Source organism: Cricetulus griseus, chromosome 3, assembly GCF_003668045.3.
Source record: "Cricetulus griseus strain 17A/GY chromosome 3, alternate assembly CriGri-PICRH-1.0, whole genome shotgun sequence".
Lineage (NCBI taxonomy): Eukaryota > Metazoa > Chordata > Mammalia > Rodentia > Cricetidae > Cricetulus > Cricetulus griseus.
The window spans coordinates 194,352,544-194,369,001 of record NC_048596.1 but is presented as its reverse complement, the minus strand read 5'-3'; the positions used below and the strand labels follow the sequence as shown (position 1 = coordinate 194,369,001).

The following is a 16,458-nucleotide window of genomic DNA, read 5'->3' as shown; positions in this document are numbered from 1 at the left end:
GAGCATCAGCCTTTCTGCTAAGTCCCAAGGGATGCTGATACTGGAGTTATAGACCAACCTTGGAAAGCCTCTGCCCCCAGCAGTGCTGTTGAACCCTCCTGGTACATTAGGATACTGTTTCTTCAGGCAACCCCAAGGCTCAGACTACCTCTCAGCCTATTAGATCAACCTGTGGGGTGGAAAAGAGAGTGGACCCAAACACAAGTAGTGTTTAAACCTTGCCAAGATTCCAAGAGAGAGGGAAAGAATGAATACAATAATTCAGGCAAAGCAGGAGATAGTTTAGCCTGGAGCTCTCCATCAGTTTTAGGTTGCTCAGGCCTCTCCTCTTTAATAATGCACTTGGCTGATAGCATAGTTTCTTCTTCTGACATATTACACACACACACACACACACACACACACACACACACACACACACACACACTTCTGCAAACCATGTATCTAACAGCTTCAGAAGCCCTGCATAATACTACACACACTGCATCTCCTAACACTCACCTCCGGTAACAATCATATTCAGACAGTTTCTATTGAGTATATTCCCCACATATCCAGGTACAGATTAGAAGGGCTCATTCAGCCTGAACTGGTACTGGGTGTGTGTGCAGTAAGGTGAAACTGATTCCTCTAGTAACCTTTTAGGGAGAATTCCCTATGTACCATCTAATGCCTTTTTACAATTGGGTGTGTTTGTGATAAAAAATCAGATGCATTATGGGAAGGGACATGCACAGTACTGAAGTGGTTAGATAACCTAACGTATCAATCAAAATAGAGAGGCACCCAAACCACACTGTTTAGTAACCAGCCCTTCCTTCCCTTAGGCCTCTGAAAAAGAGACGCCAAGCTGTAGCCTGGGGCCTGTGAGTACAGTCACTCATGTGACCCAGTGTCAGTCTTGACAGTGTGTCCCTCTGTAACCTGTCACTTTGCTCCCAATAAAGCTACTTTGATTCTCTGAAAATCTGTTTGAGCTTTTGTTTTCAATTCTTCGCATAAGAGACCAAGAGCCCGGAATCACACAGCCCACACCAGCACCCAGTAACAATCCATGGGGATTTCTTTCTGTTTTGAAGAGTGTTGTTCTGGAACACAAGTGGGAGACCTGAGAGAAACAGGGGTGACAGGACACAGGGATGTTGCGCTAGACAGACTTGAACAGATCCTCTAGGTTCCTGGAGCTCCAGCGTGGTGTGGAGCAGTCGATCTGTAAGTGTGGTCCACCACCCACCCCATCAGCAGCAGTGGCATCTGAGAAGTTGTTAGAGGTGTACATTTGAGAGTAGGAATATGGCTCAATGGGTAGAGTGATCACTTAGCATGCATAAAGCCCTGAGTTCTATCCTCAGCACCACATGAACCAGACATGGAGGTACACACCATAATCTCAACACTTGGGAAGTGGAGATAAGATCAGGAGTTCAATTCCATCCTTGGCTATACAGAGAGTTTGGGGCCAGTCGGGGATACATAATACCCCACCACAAAAAGAAAAAAAATATTTATTTGTGTTTGGGGGTGAGTGGGTGGGTGGTTTTGTGCACTGTGTGCATGAAAGAGAGGCCAGACATGAGTGTCAGACTCCCTGAAAGTGGAGTTACGAGTGGCTAAGAGCCATGGTGTGGTACTGGAAAGTGGACTCAGGTTATCTGGAAGAGCAGCAAGGGCTCTCAGCCACTGAACCATCTCTGCAGACCCAGACTTTAATTCTTAATGGGACTTGAAGTTTCAACAGAAAACATCTTGGTACTGGGCTAAGAGGTTTGTTTTTACATGTAAAGAAATCATAATTTAGCCGCCTTTGGTGATTCATGCCTGTGATCCCAGCGCTCTGGAGACTGAGGCAAGGGGATTCTGAATTTGAGGTCAGCCTAGACTGCCTAGTGAGATCCTGCCTTTAAAAACTGAACTTTTACAGGAAATTAGATGCACACTTCCTTGTTATGGTCTGTGGCAATTCATTTTCAGTGTCTTTGCTTTGTTTCCCCTTAATTTCTTTTTTCCCCTTTTATTGGAAATAGATTTTTTTCATACAATGTATCCTGATTACAGTTTCCTCTTCTTCTACTCCTCCCAGTTCCTCCCCACCTCCTCTCCCATCAGAATCTACTCCTTTTCTGTCTCTCATTAGAAAAAAGACTTCTAAAGGATAATAATAAAACAAAATATAAAATTTAGTAAGATAAAACAAAAACTAACACATTAGAATTGGACAAAACAAACAAATAGAAGGTACAAGAATCAGAGACCTATTCTTTCACACATTCAGGAACCCCATGGAAACACTAAACTGGAAGCCATAATAGGACCTGACACCGACCCATGCAGACCCTGTGCATGCAGCCTCAGCTTTTGTGAGGTCCTATGAGCTTTCATCATGTTGAGATAGAGGGCCTTGTTTTCTTGGTGTCCTCCAAGAGCCTGAGGGGAGGGAGTTGATGAAGACATCCTGTTTAGTCTTGAGTGTCGCAAGTTCTCTCACTCTCTGCATAAAGTCTGGCTGTGAGTCTCAGATTTTGTTCCCATCTGCTGCAGGAGGAAGTATCTTTTATGATGGCTGAGTAAGGCACGGATCTATGAGTATAGCAGAATGTCATTAAGAGTCATCTGAAGACACTTTTTGTGACCTGACTCAGGCCTGGAGTGAGCAGGCAGGTGGGCCACCCATTCTGGCCCAGGGGACAGTTGCCTTTCAGGATGCTAACTGCAGAATGACAGGAGCTCATGCCATAAAAGTTGAGTTCCCAGATCCTTTCATCCCTAGGTTCCACCACAACATTTCTGTGTCTAGAACTCATCACTCCATCACTACAGACAGACAGCACTGCCCTGCTAGACCTCACGAAAGGATTCTGCATCCAGTGTCTCCTATAAGACATTATTAACTCAGACTTGTGAGTGATGAGTGCAGCCCTGTTGGGTAGTCAAAGATAAGGCCAGAAAAACTGTCTAGAGAAGGCTGACTAGGGGCCTGGGAAGCTGGCTCAGTGGTTGAGAGCTTACTCTTGCAGAGGACTCATTTGGTTCTGAGCACCCAGGTCAGGGTTCATGGCTGCTGTCTCTGTTTTGGTCTCAGTCTCGGTCTCTCTTTCTGTCTCTGTCTCTGTCTCTCTCTCTCTCTCTATCACACACACACACACACACACACACACACAATATTTTTTTAAAAAAAGAAACTAATCTTACTGAGACATAATTCTCAGTAACTAACAATCTTCCTTTATCTCTTCGTATCCCATTTACGAATACATACTTAATGTTCTAGATGTTGAAATGGGAGAAACAGGGGCCTTTACTGAGGATGACTTGCCTTATTAAAGACTCATCTATTATCCCCTTCTAGAATAGTCCTTCAGTTACAAAACAAAGCAGGTCCTTTTCACTGGGAATATCAGCTGTGCAAAGGATGGAACCTGGAGTGCCCAAGGCTTCCACATACAGTCTCCAGCTGGTGAAAGCTAACGCTAGTGAAAACAGAACTCGAAAGCAGAAACCAAACCCCAGTGGCATTGCTGAGTGCCTGGATCCAGCTATGTCTGGAACTAACAATCCTAAAGCAAACAAATAAATAGGTTCTTTCTTTGCAGTTAGTACGTTTTCACTAGGTTGAGTCACTTGCAGCTGAGTGAGTTCTGATATGCTCATGCATCTTATTCTCAAGGAAGGTGATAAGGAGTGGGAGAGGAGAGGGATTACAGTAGTGAGGTGATACAGTAGTAAGAAAGACATAATGATAAGTCTGGAAAAGGAAGCAGTACAGTTCAGCTCATCAGGAAAGTTAGGAAGGGATGGCACGGGTGAATGGTCCCTGTAGGAGTAGGGAGCATCTGTCACAAAGACTTTGTTGGCAATGACAATAGTCATAGGAACTGGGAGTAGAGGTGGAAAATCAAGGAGGTAGAAGCAATGGGGAATGCCATTCTGTTCTGGAATGTTCCAGAATGTACCAAGTGGACTATACTACAGAGAAATGGTTTGACAGGCCCTTATCCCATGAATAACTTTGTTAAACTTCAATCTTTGTTAAAGTGCTTGGATTGTGCCTGGGCAGAAGGGAAAGAGCAGGGCCAGACAATGAACCATGTGCAAAGCAAACCACAGCTACAGAGTAACTTTCTCTAGAGGTTCCATATTCCAGAGGTTCTAGAGAATGGGTGACACTATAAGAAATGTGTGTTACGAAGATTATATTCCACTGGAAAGTTCATGGAGAAGTTCAGGTGTGAGGAGGCCATTGGGGTACCCAGACAGGCAGAAATGAAGCCATTGGGGTACCCAGAAAGACAGCAGGGGAGTCATTGGGGTATCCAGAAAGGCAGCAGGGGAGCCACTGTGGTACCCAGACAAGCAATAGAGAGGTCATTGGGGTACCTAGGCAGGTATCAAGGAGGCTATTGGGGTACCCAGACAGGCAATAGAGAGGCCATTGGGGTACCCAGACAGGCAGCAAGGAGGCTATTGGGGTACCTAGACAGGGGTTGGTGAAGGCTTACAAGGAACCACAGCACTTTGTAGATGTTGGGAAGAGGCTAGATGACAAATGTCTAGTGGGCAGAACTGACAGAACTCCAGGCCAGTAGGGCAGAGAGCTCAGCTGTCAAATTAGAGGTCTCAGCGGCTCACCCCCACCCAGGCCCCTGGCTCAAATGACTGGGTATGCAGGCAAGCAAGTCGACTTTCAGGCTGGCATTAGGGGAAAGATAACAAGGTCAGCTCTGAAGGCAGTGGGGTTGAACCTCTGGGATACGAGTGGAAATGTTTAGAAGATAATTTTGTGTGTTTAGGTCCAGATGTGAGGAAGCTTAGACAGGTGGGCTGCATAGCTTCGGAGGGTATTAGTGTAAATTGGTTTTTCAACCCTGACCAAACATTAACATCACCCAGGGAGATTTAAGAAGTAAAAATTGCTGATGCAGCTGGGGGATGGTGTGATGGGTTAGGTACTCAGTGCACAAGCATAAGGACCTCCAGTCCCCACATAAAACTGTGCTGTAATGCCAGCACTTTGGGGCAGGGGAACAGATGGATCCCAGGGGCTTGTTGGCCAAGCAGATTGGCCAAAAAAAAACAAGCTTCATGTCAAAAACACAAGATGAAGAGTAACAGAAGACACCTGACATTGACCTGTGTGTGCCCACACACAAGCATGCACAAACTCTCTCTCTCTCTCTCTCTCTCTCTCTCTCTCTCTCTCTTTCTCTCTCTCTCTCTCTCTCTCCCTCTGTCAGTTCCTGAGTCACTGAATAACAAATGGACTTTGGCCTGGAGGCACTCAGACATAGCCACCCCCAGGTCATGAGACTGGGACTTCCCATATGTTTAACACCCCAATGTCACCATCTTAAATTTCTCAATCAGTTACTCAATTAGGAGACTCTCACTTTCATCTCACATTGGGTTCCACAGGTTATGTACCCCACTCTGAGGACAAGCATGGGTATTTTCAAGTGCTCCACCAATGTGTAGGGGACAGAGAGCCCTTGGCATAATAGAGTGGTCTGTTTCAGGAGTGGGGAGTGGAAGGATTCAAATGGGAAGATTCATATTTAATGGAGGGATGGAGGAAGAGACCTATCCAGGAAGCAGAGAGAATAGCCAGAGGGCTGGAGAGCAAAGGGGAAGCTGGGGATCCCAAATCTGAGCAGGGAACGCCCTCTTGGAACAGTACAGAGAAGAGAAGGACTTTGGCCTTCAAGATGATAGTGGTAGCTCTGGCTAGAGCAGGTAAGAAGGTGCGAGAACCGGTATTCATGCAATCAGGTATGAAGCAATAGAAACTAATGGAGGTTTGGCCACGTGTTCCTGTGGCTGTTTGTCAAGCTGGGAAAGACCAATGCATGCTGATATTGCTGGAAGAAGGCAAAGAGCAGGGGTAGGAGAGTAACTAGAGTGACCAAGATGACAAGGGTGGGAAGGTGATAGCATGTGCTGAAAGAGAGGGTGGGGCAATGGCTCAGTTGGTAAATTGCTCACCTATCAAGCATGAGGACATAAGTTCAATCCCCCAGAACCCATATCTTAAAAAGCCTTCATGGCGGCAGGAATTTATAATCCCAGCAGTGAGGAGGCAGAGACAGGTGGATCCCTTAGGTTCACTGGCCAACCAACTTTGCCTAACTGGTGAGCTCCAGGCTACCGAGAGACCCTGTCTCAAAAGACAAGATGGGTGGCACATTTGAAACAACAGCCAAAGTTGTCTTCTGTCCCCCACCCCCCACACAGGAGCACACACACACACACACACACACACACACACACACACACACACATGCATGCTCATATATGCACTCCTGCACATGAATTCTGTATATTCTTTTGAAGAGACAACTTATATCTGAGTCACTCCTGACATCTGTGTGTCTTACAGGCTCTGGCACATGTCATGGGCTCAGTACAAGTGTTCTCTGGTGCAGTCAGCAGCCGTGGTCATCAGAGGCAGTGACAAGAGACGGGCATTGGTGAGTTGGGTGAAGAGGAATCAGGGAAGTCAGTACCTTTGTCTTGTGTCTTCTCCATGACTTTGCTGTGAGCATCTTCTATCTGCTCTAGCTTGGTGACATCCATCTGGAGTACCGAGAGGCGGTCAGAGCAGGTTTTTCTCAATTCCTCTGCCCCTGAGCCTTTTGCATCCAGCACTCCGGCAAACACTGTGAAGCCCAGCTTGTCCAGGTGCTTGACCAATGCATGACCGAAACCAGAATCAGCACCTGCAAGAGTCAAGACAACACAAGGTGAGCTTAAACCAATGCAATAGGAGAGATTTCTTCATAAATTGCACATCATGTGATGTTTGTGATGGTCTCTGCTCCCTGAAGAGAGAGAGCCTGGGAAGTTTCTTTGGTGGCTAAGTAAGAAAATAGTGGGGAAGTCAAGACACAACTTACTCTATGTAAAGAAAGGGATGTTGGTTAGCATTCAGTGAGCATACATGGAAAGGGAAGGCTGGGGGAAGGCTGGAGGACTAGTGTGTGTGTGTGTGTGTGTGTGTGTGTGTGTGTGTGTGTGTGTGTGTGTGTGTGTGTGTGTGTGTGTGTATGTGTGTGTGTGTATCTATCTGTATCTGTATCTCTGTGTGTGTTATTTCTCTGTGTTTCTCTCTCTCTCTGTTGTCTCCCTCCCGCTCTCTTATTGTTTGATACAGAGTATCAACATGTAGCCCAAGCTGGCCTTGAATTCCTTCTGTATCCCAGACTGACCCTGAGCTCATGACAATCCTCCTGTCTCAGCCTCCTGAATGCTGAGATGAAGGGAATGAATCACCATACCTGTCTTATGCCTATTTCCATCTTTGCTACAAAAAACTACTTGCTTTTCTCATATGATTTCTTTGTCTAGAGGCTTTGTTGGTTAGAATGAAGATCAGCTGGCTCTGCAAGTATGGAAAGCATACAAAGAGAGAGGGCAGCATGCCCAGTGTCTGCAAACACTGCCCAAGAGACAACAGAAGAAACTGCAGGAAGCTTTAAGCACATTTCTCTTTGATTCTCATGTCAAGGTGTAAAATGTCACTTCTCTCAGAATTTCACACGAGAGTTTACACAACTTAGTTGGGAGAATATTATGGACCCAAAAAAAAAAACTGGTCTTGTACCTACAAGTGTGAGACAGAAATATTTAGAATTTTAAAGTTGCAGTCGCCATGACCTCTGGGCCACATCCACGTCATGGGAAATGCCTAGCAATTAGCATGTTTATCCTTTGAGTCAATAAGACTCCTTTTCCTCTAGTTGTGTCTTATAACCTTCCTGCAAGCCTTGAAGGTTCCCTCTTGTCAGTGGTTGGGGGCTCTAGTCAGGCAACCACCCCAGAATTATCCCACACTGTACCCTACAACAAAAGATATGAATCACCCTGAGAATAGCTATGCTAGAAGCAGGTTGCAGGGAAAGCCAATGTTTCACGGGGTGCGGAATAGGGGACCTATTTTATAGTACATCTCACTTTATGTTTCTGCTAACATTAGCACAGCAGGATATTTGGGGGCTTTGGAACTTAAAGGCCTTGGTTTCTCACGAAGGCTTGCTTTGATATTAGGTCACCAGTATGAATCCTCTTTGGAAAGAGTACCCTTCTGCTATTAGAGCTTCGGGCATGGCCTGGTTCTGTGCAGTACCAGCCCTCACCAAGATAGGGTACATGTTGCCCCCTGGACCACAGAGACAGGTGAAAAAAGTATTTATTGGTCCTTTTTTAAATTTTTAATTATATTTTTCAGAAAGGGTCTCACACTAGCTCAGATGAGTCAGGATGGATGGAGACCTCAAATTCATGACAATCAGACTGCCTCAGCCTCCTACGTGCTGAGATCACAGGTATGATGGACAATTCCACTCCCAGGTGTAGACTCAAGGAAAATGAACACATAGAGTACATACGGGTGTCCATAGCTGCATTGTTCACAGTAGCTAAGAAAAGGAAACTGACCCAATGCCCATCACCTGATGAATGGGCAAACAGAGGTGGTCTATACATAAAAAGGAATATAATTGATTAATAAAAATGGAACAAAGTAATGATACAAGCTACCAAATGGATGAACCTTGACAACAGTTGCTGTGTGAAAGAAGCCAGGTAAAGGAGTGTGAGCAAGGAGTGTGAGATGTTGACCTTGACCACACTTTCTAGGGTAAAGAATGACCTTGAAGGCATCTTCATAGGTAAGACTTTGGTACATAAACTCAGGATCTACCTAGTTCAGGAAAGGTCCCATGGAGATCCTGGCACAGAGTAGGAGTGAGTTATAAAATGAGAAGAGGCATGATGAACTCTGCTTAAGGGCTGGCACTCTGGACTGCCCCTTCTGTTCTGGGAAGGGACTCACTACTGTGATCCTCCTTCTAGCCAGCATGGTGGTGCAGACCTGTTCTTCTTGTTTCTTCGAAGGCTGAGACAGCAGGATTGCAACTTGAAGGCCTGCCTGGGTAACTGAGTGAGACCCTATCTCAAAATGAAAGATTGGAAAGAGGAGTGGGGAAATGACTTAATGGTAGTGCCTGTCTGGAAAGTGGACGTTAGGAAGAGTGAATCGCAGCTTGGAAATTTCCTCCATCAGACTGGTCCATGGGCATATCTGTGGGGCATTTTCTCCACTAATGAATGATTGGTGTGGGAGGGTCCAGACCACTGTGGGTAGTGTCACCCCTGTGTGGATGATTCTGGATTGACTAGGAAAGCACGCTGAGCAAGCCACAAAGAGCAAGCCAATAAGCAGCGCTTATCCATGGCTTGTGCTTCAGTTCCTATACCAGGTTCCTGCCTTGAGTTCTTACTCTAACTTCCCTTTATGATGGTCTGTGACCTGAAAGTATAAGCTGAGTAAACCCTTTCCTCTCCATGTTGCTTTTGTCAGTGTTTTATTATAGGACAAAAAACAAATGATGACACCCCAGTAGCCTTCCTCCAAAAAAAAAAAAAAAAAAAAAAAAAAAAAGGAACCCCTGTCCTCATAGGAATCAGAGGAGACTGATAAATCTCTCCTTTGCTGGCCTAGGACAAAGTCAGACCCAGAGCCTCCAAATCCTTTTTATGTTTTATTTTTTCCCATTTTTTAAATTTAAATTAGAAACAAGATTGTTTTACCTGCCAATCCCATTCCCTCTCCCTCCCCTTCCCCTGCCCCCCACTAACACCCTACCTATCCCATACCCTTTCTGCTCCCCCAGGAGGGTGAGGCCTTCTATGGGGAATCTTGAGAGTCTGTCATAGCCTTTGGGATAGGGCCTAGGCCCTCCCCCATGTGTCTAGGCTGAGGGAGTATCCCTCTTATGTAGAATAGGCTTTGTGTTTTATTTTTGTCTCATGATTGGTTGGCCTGTTTATACCACTGATACACTGCAGCAATAATGTACCTTTTGATAAAGGTCTGTCCTTTCCCTGGGTCCTGGCACACCCTCCATCTGAGCCACCAGGTCATCCCTTCTTCACAGTCCCTCCTGAGGCTGGGTTGACTTCAGGGGTCCCATCAGCCTGATCCAGATGTTTATGGTTTTCCCACACCCCAAATACCTTCTTGACTTCTCCCTATAGAAGCAAAATCCTCATGGCCTGTCCTTGAGACACACACAGGCCATTAGAACACAGCCGTACTCCCTTCTCCTAATGTCCCTGCCTGATCTGGGCATCCTTGCAATAACCCTGAATAATGGTCTCTCCCATTTAAACAGGTTCCTTTGGATTGTCCACTAAGTTTTTCGTTTACTATTTCTGTAAGTGTGTTTGCATATGTGTATGGTCATGTGTGCCATTGCATACATGTAGAGGTCAGGAGACCACTTTGTAGAGTCAGTTCCCCCTTCTACCTTTACACAAGTTCCTGGGATTGAACTCAGGTTACCAAGCTTACACCACAAGCACCTTTATCCACTGAGCCATCTTGCTGGCCCAACTGGCCAGTGAATTATAAAGTAGATGGGGCTTTGTGTGTAAACCCTGGGGGATGAAATTGTCATACCCTCCACTGCAGAGGTCTGAGCCCAGACCATGAGTGAGGAATGGGCATTCAGGAGGCTGTGAAATAAGGGTCCTGAAGAGGAAGGAGGGGGCCTTTTTATTTTAATTTGTTAAATGAATTACATTTCATTAAAGGCCATTTTCATGTTAGTATATGATGGATGGTCTTTGAGCATAACCCTCCTCTTGCCCTTCTAGAGTCTCATTAATCCCTTTAGTTCCCTAGGTAATTCCACATCTACTTTCAAGTCATCTGTACATACATACATACATACATACATACATGATCAGAAGCACACATGAGAGAAAGCATGTGATCTCTCTCTCTCTCTCTCTCTCTCTCTCTCTCTCTCTCTCTCTCACACACACACACACACACACACACACACACACACACACACAAAGAGGCCAGAGGTCAATGCCTGGTGTCTTTCTCAATCACTCAATGACTCCCCTGCCTTGTTTGTTTTCTGAGACAGGGTCTCTCACTGAACCTAGAGCTCACCAAGATGGATAGACTAGCTGATGAGTGAGCCCTGAGATCCTTCTGTCTTCGCCTTCTCAGTGCTAACTGCCACACCTAGCTTTTGTATTTGAGTGCCGGGGATCAAACTCAGGTCCTCATACTTGTGCACCAAGCACCTTACTGACTCAGCCATCACCCAAGTCCCAGTATTTGTCTTTCTGAATCTGACTTAATTTGCTCCATATGAGCTTCTCCAGTTGTACCCATTTTCTAGCTAATGAAATTATGTCATTCTTCTTTGCGGCTGAAAAAGCTGCCATTGTTGTATACACCACATCTTCCTTGTCCACTCCTCTGCTATTGGACACCTAGATTGTTTCCATAACTTAACTCCTGTGAATAGTGGAATCTTTGTCATCAGCGTTGAGCATGCCTGACTCGTAATGACGATCAGATCAGCAGACCATGTGCAATAAGTAGCCACCTCAGCAGAGGGCCAGGAAATGCTGAGGTCTTGGTGATATTCTTTGCAATCCTTCTGTCTCTAGTGACTTAGACACCCATCAACTGGGAACAAGCACTGAGTTCTAGCGTCCCATTGGGCAAGAGTTGAGTAAATTCTATACAGCACTTAAATGTAAAATTATGACAAACCATTGCTATAAAGCTAGGTGTGGTGGTGTACAGCTCTAATTCTAGCACTCAGGGGACAAGTTCCAGGTCAGCTAGTGTGACTTAAGAGGACTCCATCTTAAAAAAAAGAGAGACAGAAAAGGAGAGGAAGGTAAGAAGGGAGGGAGGGAGAGAGGGAAGGAGGCTAAGGATATTACTCAGTGGTAGAGCACTTGCCTAGAATGTCCAAGGCCCTAGATTCAAGCCCCAGGACAAGAAAAAAAGAGAGAGGAAGGAAGGGAAGGAGGGAGGGAGAAAGAAAGAGAGAGAGAAAGAGAGAGAGTGAGAGAGAGAGAGAGAGAAGAAAGAAAGGAAAATAAAAGAAAAAAGCTTCACAAGCATAAAGTATCAATCATAACCCAAGATGAACAGATCTCAAATGTGACTTCTCAATCTTCAGGTGTTTTACGTCTTAGGCTTTTAAGTTCCCTGCTATTTTTAGCATAACTTTTTCATTTAAATTTCATACATGATCAAAATGCACTATGTGTATTTTCAATGAACTAATAAAAATATTATAGTAATAAAAATATCCTACACTCTAGCTTAATTAGTGAAATTGAAATAAAATTGTAGTGTGTGTTTCTTGCTTATGACATCAAAAGATCTCCTGAAATAATATATTAATTATAAACTAAGTTGTAGTGGGTGCAAAATAAATGCCTCAGAAGGAAGCCACTATGTGCAGTTCCCTCAGTACCATTGCTCTTTAAAGAGCTTGTAAGACTCAAAAGTGGCATACACACACACACACACACACACACACACACACACACACACACACACACACACACAGAGTGTATAATCTATACCTTTCATTTTGAAATAACTGTCATGTGTTCCTTATTTATCTTACATTCTCTCTGCATGCCTTAATATGGTGTCATTTGTTGTCAAGATGGAGAAAAGAGTTGGAGTCCAATTCTGTTCTGTACCATACATACTTAGCTTATTCACACAGTCCAAGGTTTTCTTTATACAGTTTACAACTTAAAGGACATTGCCAAGTAATATTTTTATTAGGTCTTTGATGATATTCACTCCCTCCTGACTCCTCCCAGATCCACTCTCCCTTCCCTCCCCACCCTGCTTCGTGTCCTCTTTTTTCTTTCTTTTTAAACCATCAAGTCCTATTTGTGTCATCCATGTACTCTCGGGTGTGGGGCCATCTGCTGCAGCATAGTTGACCTACTCCGGGCCACACCCTTAAAGAAAACTGACTCTCCCTCTTCACGTTTGTATTTGTCAATACCTCTGACTTTGTCCCCTCTTGCCCTCTCCATTCTTGTGTAAACATTTACCCCACAAGTTAAGCTGTAGCTTGTAAAATGATAAAATGGCAAAACAGAATAGTCCCAATCCCACAGCTTCTTACTGTTTGCTTAAGATCCCATTGTTCTTCATCCTAAATTCAATCCCTCGGCTGTCTTGGGTACCCGAAATTTTTTCTAGAGCATTAGATAACTGCTCTGTGGCAGGCTGCGCCTTACTCTGGTTCCTTCTTTCTCTATGCTTTTTCTTTTCATGTCTGATGCACTTCTTTCTTCCCTGGTTGTACCCCTTGAATCTATTAGTGCTTTTTAAATCTAATTTTTGAGAACTTACATTATATTGTGATATGTGTGTGTGTGTGTGTGTGTACATAACAATAATAATTGAAGTAGAGGCCATGAGATTGAGAGAGGGAGTGACAGGGACACAGAAGGAGTTGGACAGGGATGGAAAGTACACGAATATAGTAGGAACCTAGGAATTCTCAATTAGTATTTTTTTAAGACCAAAAAATTGTATCTAGTTTCAAGGTGCATTTAAACCACTGACACATGGGCGTGCTGTGTTAACCAATAAGCAGATACACACCAGCCTGAGATGAGCCAAGTATTTAGGCCCAGGGAACATGGCATTGGTTTGGGAGTTCTTGGGGACAGCCAGGTTGTTTGAATAAAATGCATGTACCTTATGGATTTAGGGTTGTGAGTGAGATGCATGATTTTAGAGTCCCTTGGGAACTGCTTGGAAAGAGAAGAGTTTGGAAGCCTATGGATGGCCCCTCATCATGCAAACATGGAAGTAATGAAGCCTCATGAGTAATAGTGAGAGCATGAGAAGTATTAGCACCTTGTTGATCCAGCATAATGTTTCCCTGTCCTGGTTCAAACCTGCCGGTGTGTCCTTGAATAACAGTGTGAATTGGCAACCACTTTCTATACTACCATTGTATAAAGTTCTCCATAGTTCTACACCATCCTCAGGACCATGATTGCTAGAGAAATTCTCACAGTTAACATGTGGCTGCAGGACTGGGCCTGAAGTTCAGTAGCAGAGCACTTTGCCTAGCATGTATGAAATCCTGAGTTCCATCCCCAGCACTAGAGTAGGGGCAACTGAGAAATATGGTGAAAACCTGGTTTCTGGAGACAGAATGCTTAGGTTTGGATCCACCTGTGCCAAACAACTTCTGTGTTACCTATACAAGCCACTTAACCTTTCTGTGTCTTTGTTTCTTCACCTATGAAACAGAACAATACCAGGGCTCACATCAGAGGGCAGTAGAAGGAATTAAATGGTTGGATATATTGAAGCTGTTTGGATGGAGCCCAATATATAACAGCTGCTGACTATTTTGTGTGGAGCATTATTAAATAAACAGTTATACTTTTTTCCAGGCTGAGCTTTCATTGGCTATTTCTAACTTCTGGAACAACAATGGTTCATATTTTGATTGTCAGATTGCCACAGTGAGGTGGGGAGATAACTCCGTCAGTAAATGGTTGCTGTGCAAGTATGAGGACCTGAGTTCAATCCCCAGAACCCATGTTAAAGAGCTGGAAGTTACAGCCAAGCATGGTGACTCATATCTCTAATCTCAGCACTTGGGAGGTCTGTGGCCAGTCTGGGCACACTAAATAGTGAGTTCTAGGTCAGTCTTTGATTTGGGGTGAGATCCTGCCTCAACAAACAAAAAATCGGGTGTGGTTATACAGGCTCATAGCCTTAGTACCAGGGAGGAAATGCTAGGCAGATCCCTGGGGCTTGCTGGCCAGTTGGCCTAGCCTAGTTCAGGCCAGTGAAAAGGAAAAAAAAAAAAGCTGTACAGATAGATGCCTCCTCTGGCCTTTAAACACACACACACACACACACACACACACACACACACACACACACACACACACACACGAGATTCTAACCACAGTGATGAAGCATCTGGGGACATGGCTCCATCCCTAAAGTCCCTCGATGTCTTTTGTTACCAATGTCCTCTTCACCCAGCAGCAATGTAAAGCAAAGCCTGCAGGCAACAGCTTCAGAGACACCAAGACACTTTCCATTATGGAATTCTGTGTCTGCTGGAGGCATGGAACACAATAAACTGAAGACCTACTGTGTGCCAGCAAGAGGCTGTGCTCTCAATACATTTCATTTGATTCACCATCTACTTTGTAAAAGTTTCAAAGACTCTGAATCAGAAGATCGCACACACACACACACACACACACACACAGCAAAGATTTGCTTCAATTCACCACAGAAGGGCCAGTCTTCAGTTGGCCTGCGAAGTCCCTGTGGCTGGGAACAAAGCTCATTACTCAGCAGTAAGCACTCTATTTCTAATCATCAGTGTTTCTCTGTAGTGTGACCTGCCCTATGCATGGGCACTTTTGAATCGAGGCCCCTGAAATACATTGTCCCCATTACTAAGGACATCTACTGGGAGTTGTTTATCAGGTTGGAAGTCTGTGGGAAATGGATGGAGAAAGAACTTTCCCCTCCCTTTAGTTTAAGACTTAGGCAATCGGCGTGATTGCCACCCTGGTGTTGACACTGCCTGTTTCCCATAATGTAGGTTAAGTGATTCTAAGATGATAGATAAAATAAGACTGAAAACACTAGTGAGACTTCCCTGGAGCCCAGACTGGACTCTGTTCTTGGTCTAGGAGGAGCAGATTCTAGACACCCACTTCCCTTGTTTGTAACACTTGGAGAAATGCTAATGCTGGGTTGACTAGATGGATAAAAGCTTATACCATTAAGTCTGACAACATGACTTCCATTCCTGGGACCCACAAGTTGGAAGGAGAGAACCAACCCCTACAAGTTGTCCTCTGATCTCCAGCTAGAACAATGGCACAACTACCCCTGCCCCCCACAAACACACCACTAAGTGTGGCTTAGTGAGTACCCCTTGAAAACAGCTACAGCTTCATGTCTACTTTGCAATGAAAATGAATGATCCTTTTCCTGTGGCATAATCTTGCAGAATAACTCTCCCATAATCTTTTTATTCCAACATTCACATGAGAGAAGGTGCACCCCTTCACTGTGCACACAGTAGGGATGGGCTAGCTAGAGTCAGAGTTCAAGCCTGGCCCTCTCTTTCTGAAGAACATTCTCATTGAGCATCCAGGCAGGGCAAGGGGGACACATGCACAAAGTAGCACCAAGGATGACCGCTCCCTTCACAAAGGACTGACTCTGGACTGTGTCCACTGACACCAACTCCTATGCCTCCTGTTCAGAAGAGAAAAATGCAGTGGCTTTGTGCCCATTTATGTGTGAGGAAGCAACTTCCAGGAAGCCCTGCCACAAAACAAGCAGCCAAAGTGGCCCAGCTAGATGTTGTTTTTAAGGCAAGGTCTCCTCTATCCCAGGCTAGGCTCAAACTTGCTATGTAGATGAGGATGTCCTTAAACTGCAGATCTTTCTGCCTCCATCTGCTGGGATTGCAGGAAGACAACAGTAGACTTATTTCGTGAGGTGTTGGAGCTAGAAACAAGTCGGGTAAACACTCTACCTGTTGAACTACATCCCTTGAGTGGCTGGATTTGAACTAAGGAACAGTGCTGTAGTTTGTATCTGGAATGCTCCAC

At 44.8% G+C, this 16,458-nt stretch overlaps 1 protein-coding gene across 1 annotated transcript in view; it reads right to left on the bottom strand.

Moving 5' to 3' along the window:
• Hsd17b2 (hydroxysteroid 17-beta dehydrogenase 2) overlaps nt 1–16,458 on the bottom strand; it is a 71,771-nt gene that overhangs the window by 21,502 nt on the left and 33,811 nt on the right. Inside the window, exon 2 of the mRNA XM_027410776.2 lies at nt 6,498–6,710. Within this exon, the coding sequence (XP_027266577.1) occupies nt 6,498–6,710 (213 nt within the window). The remainder of the gene's footprint in view (nt 1–6,497; nt 6,711–16,458) is intronic.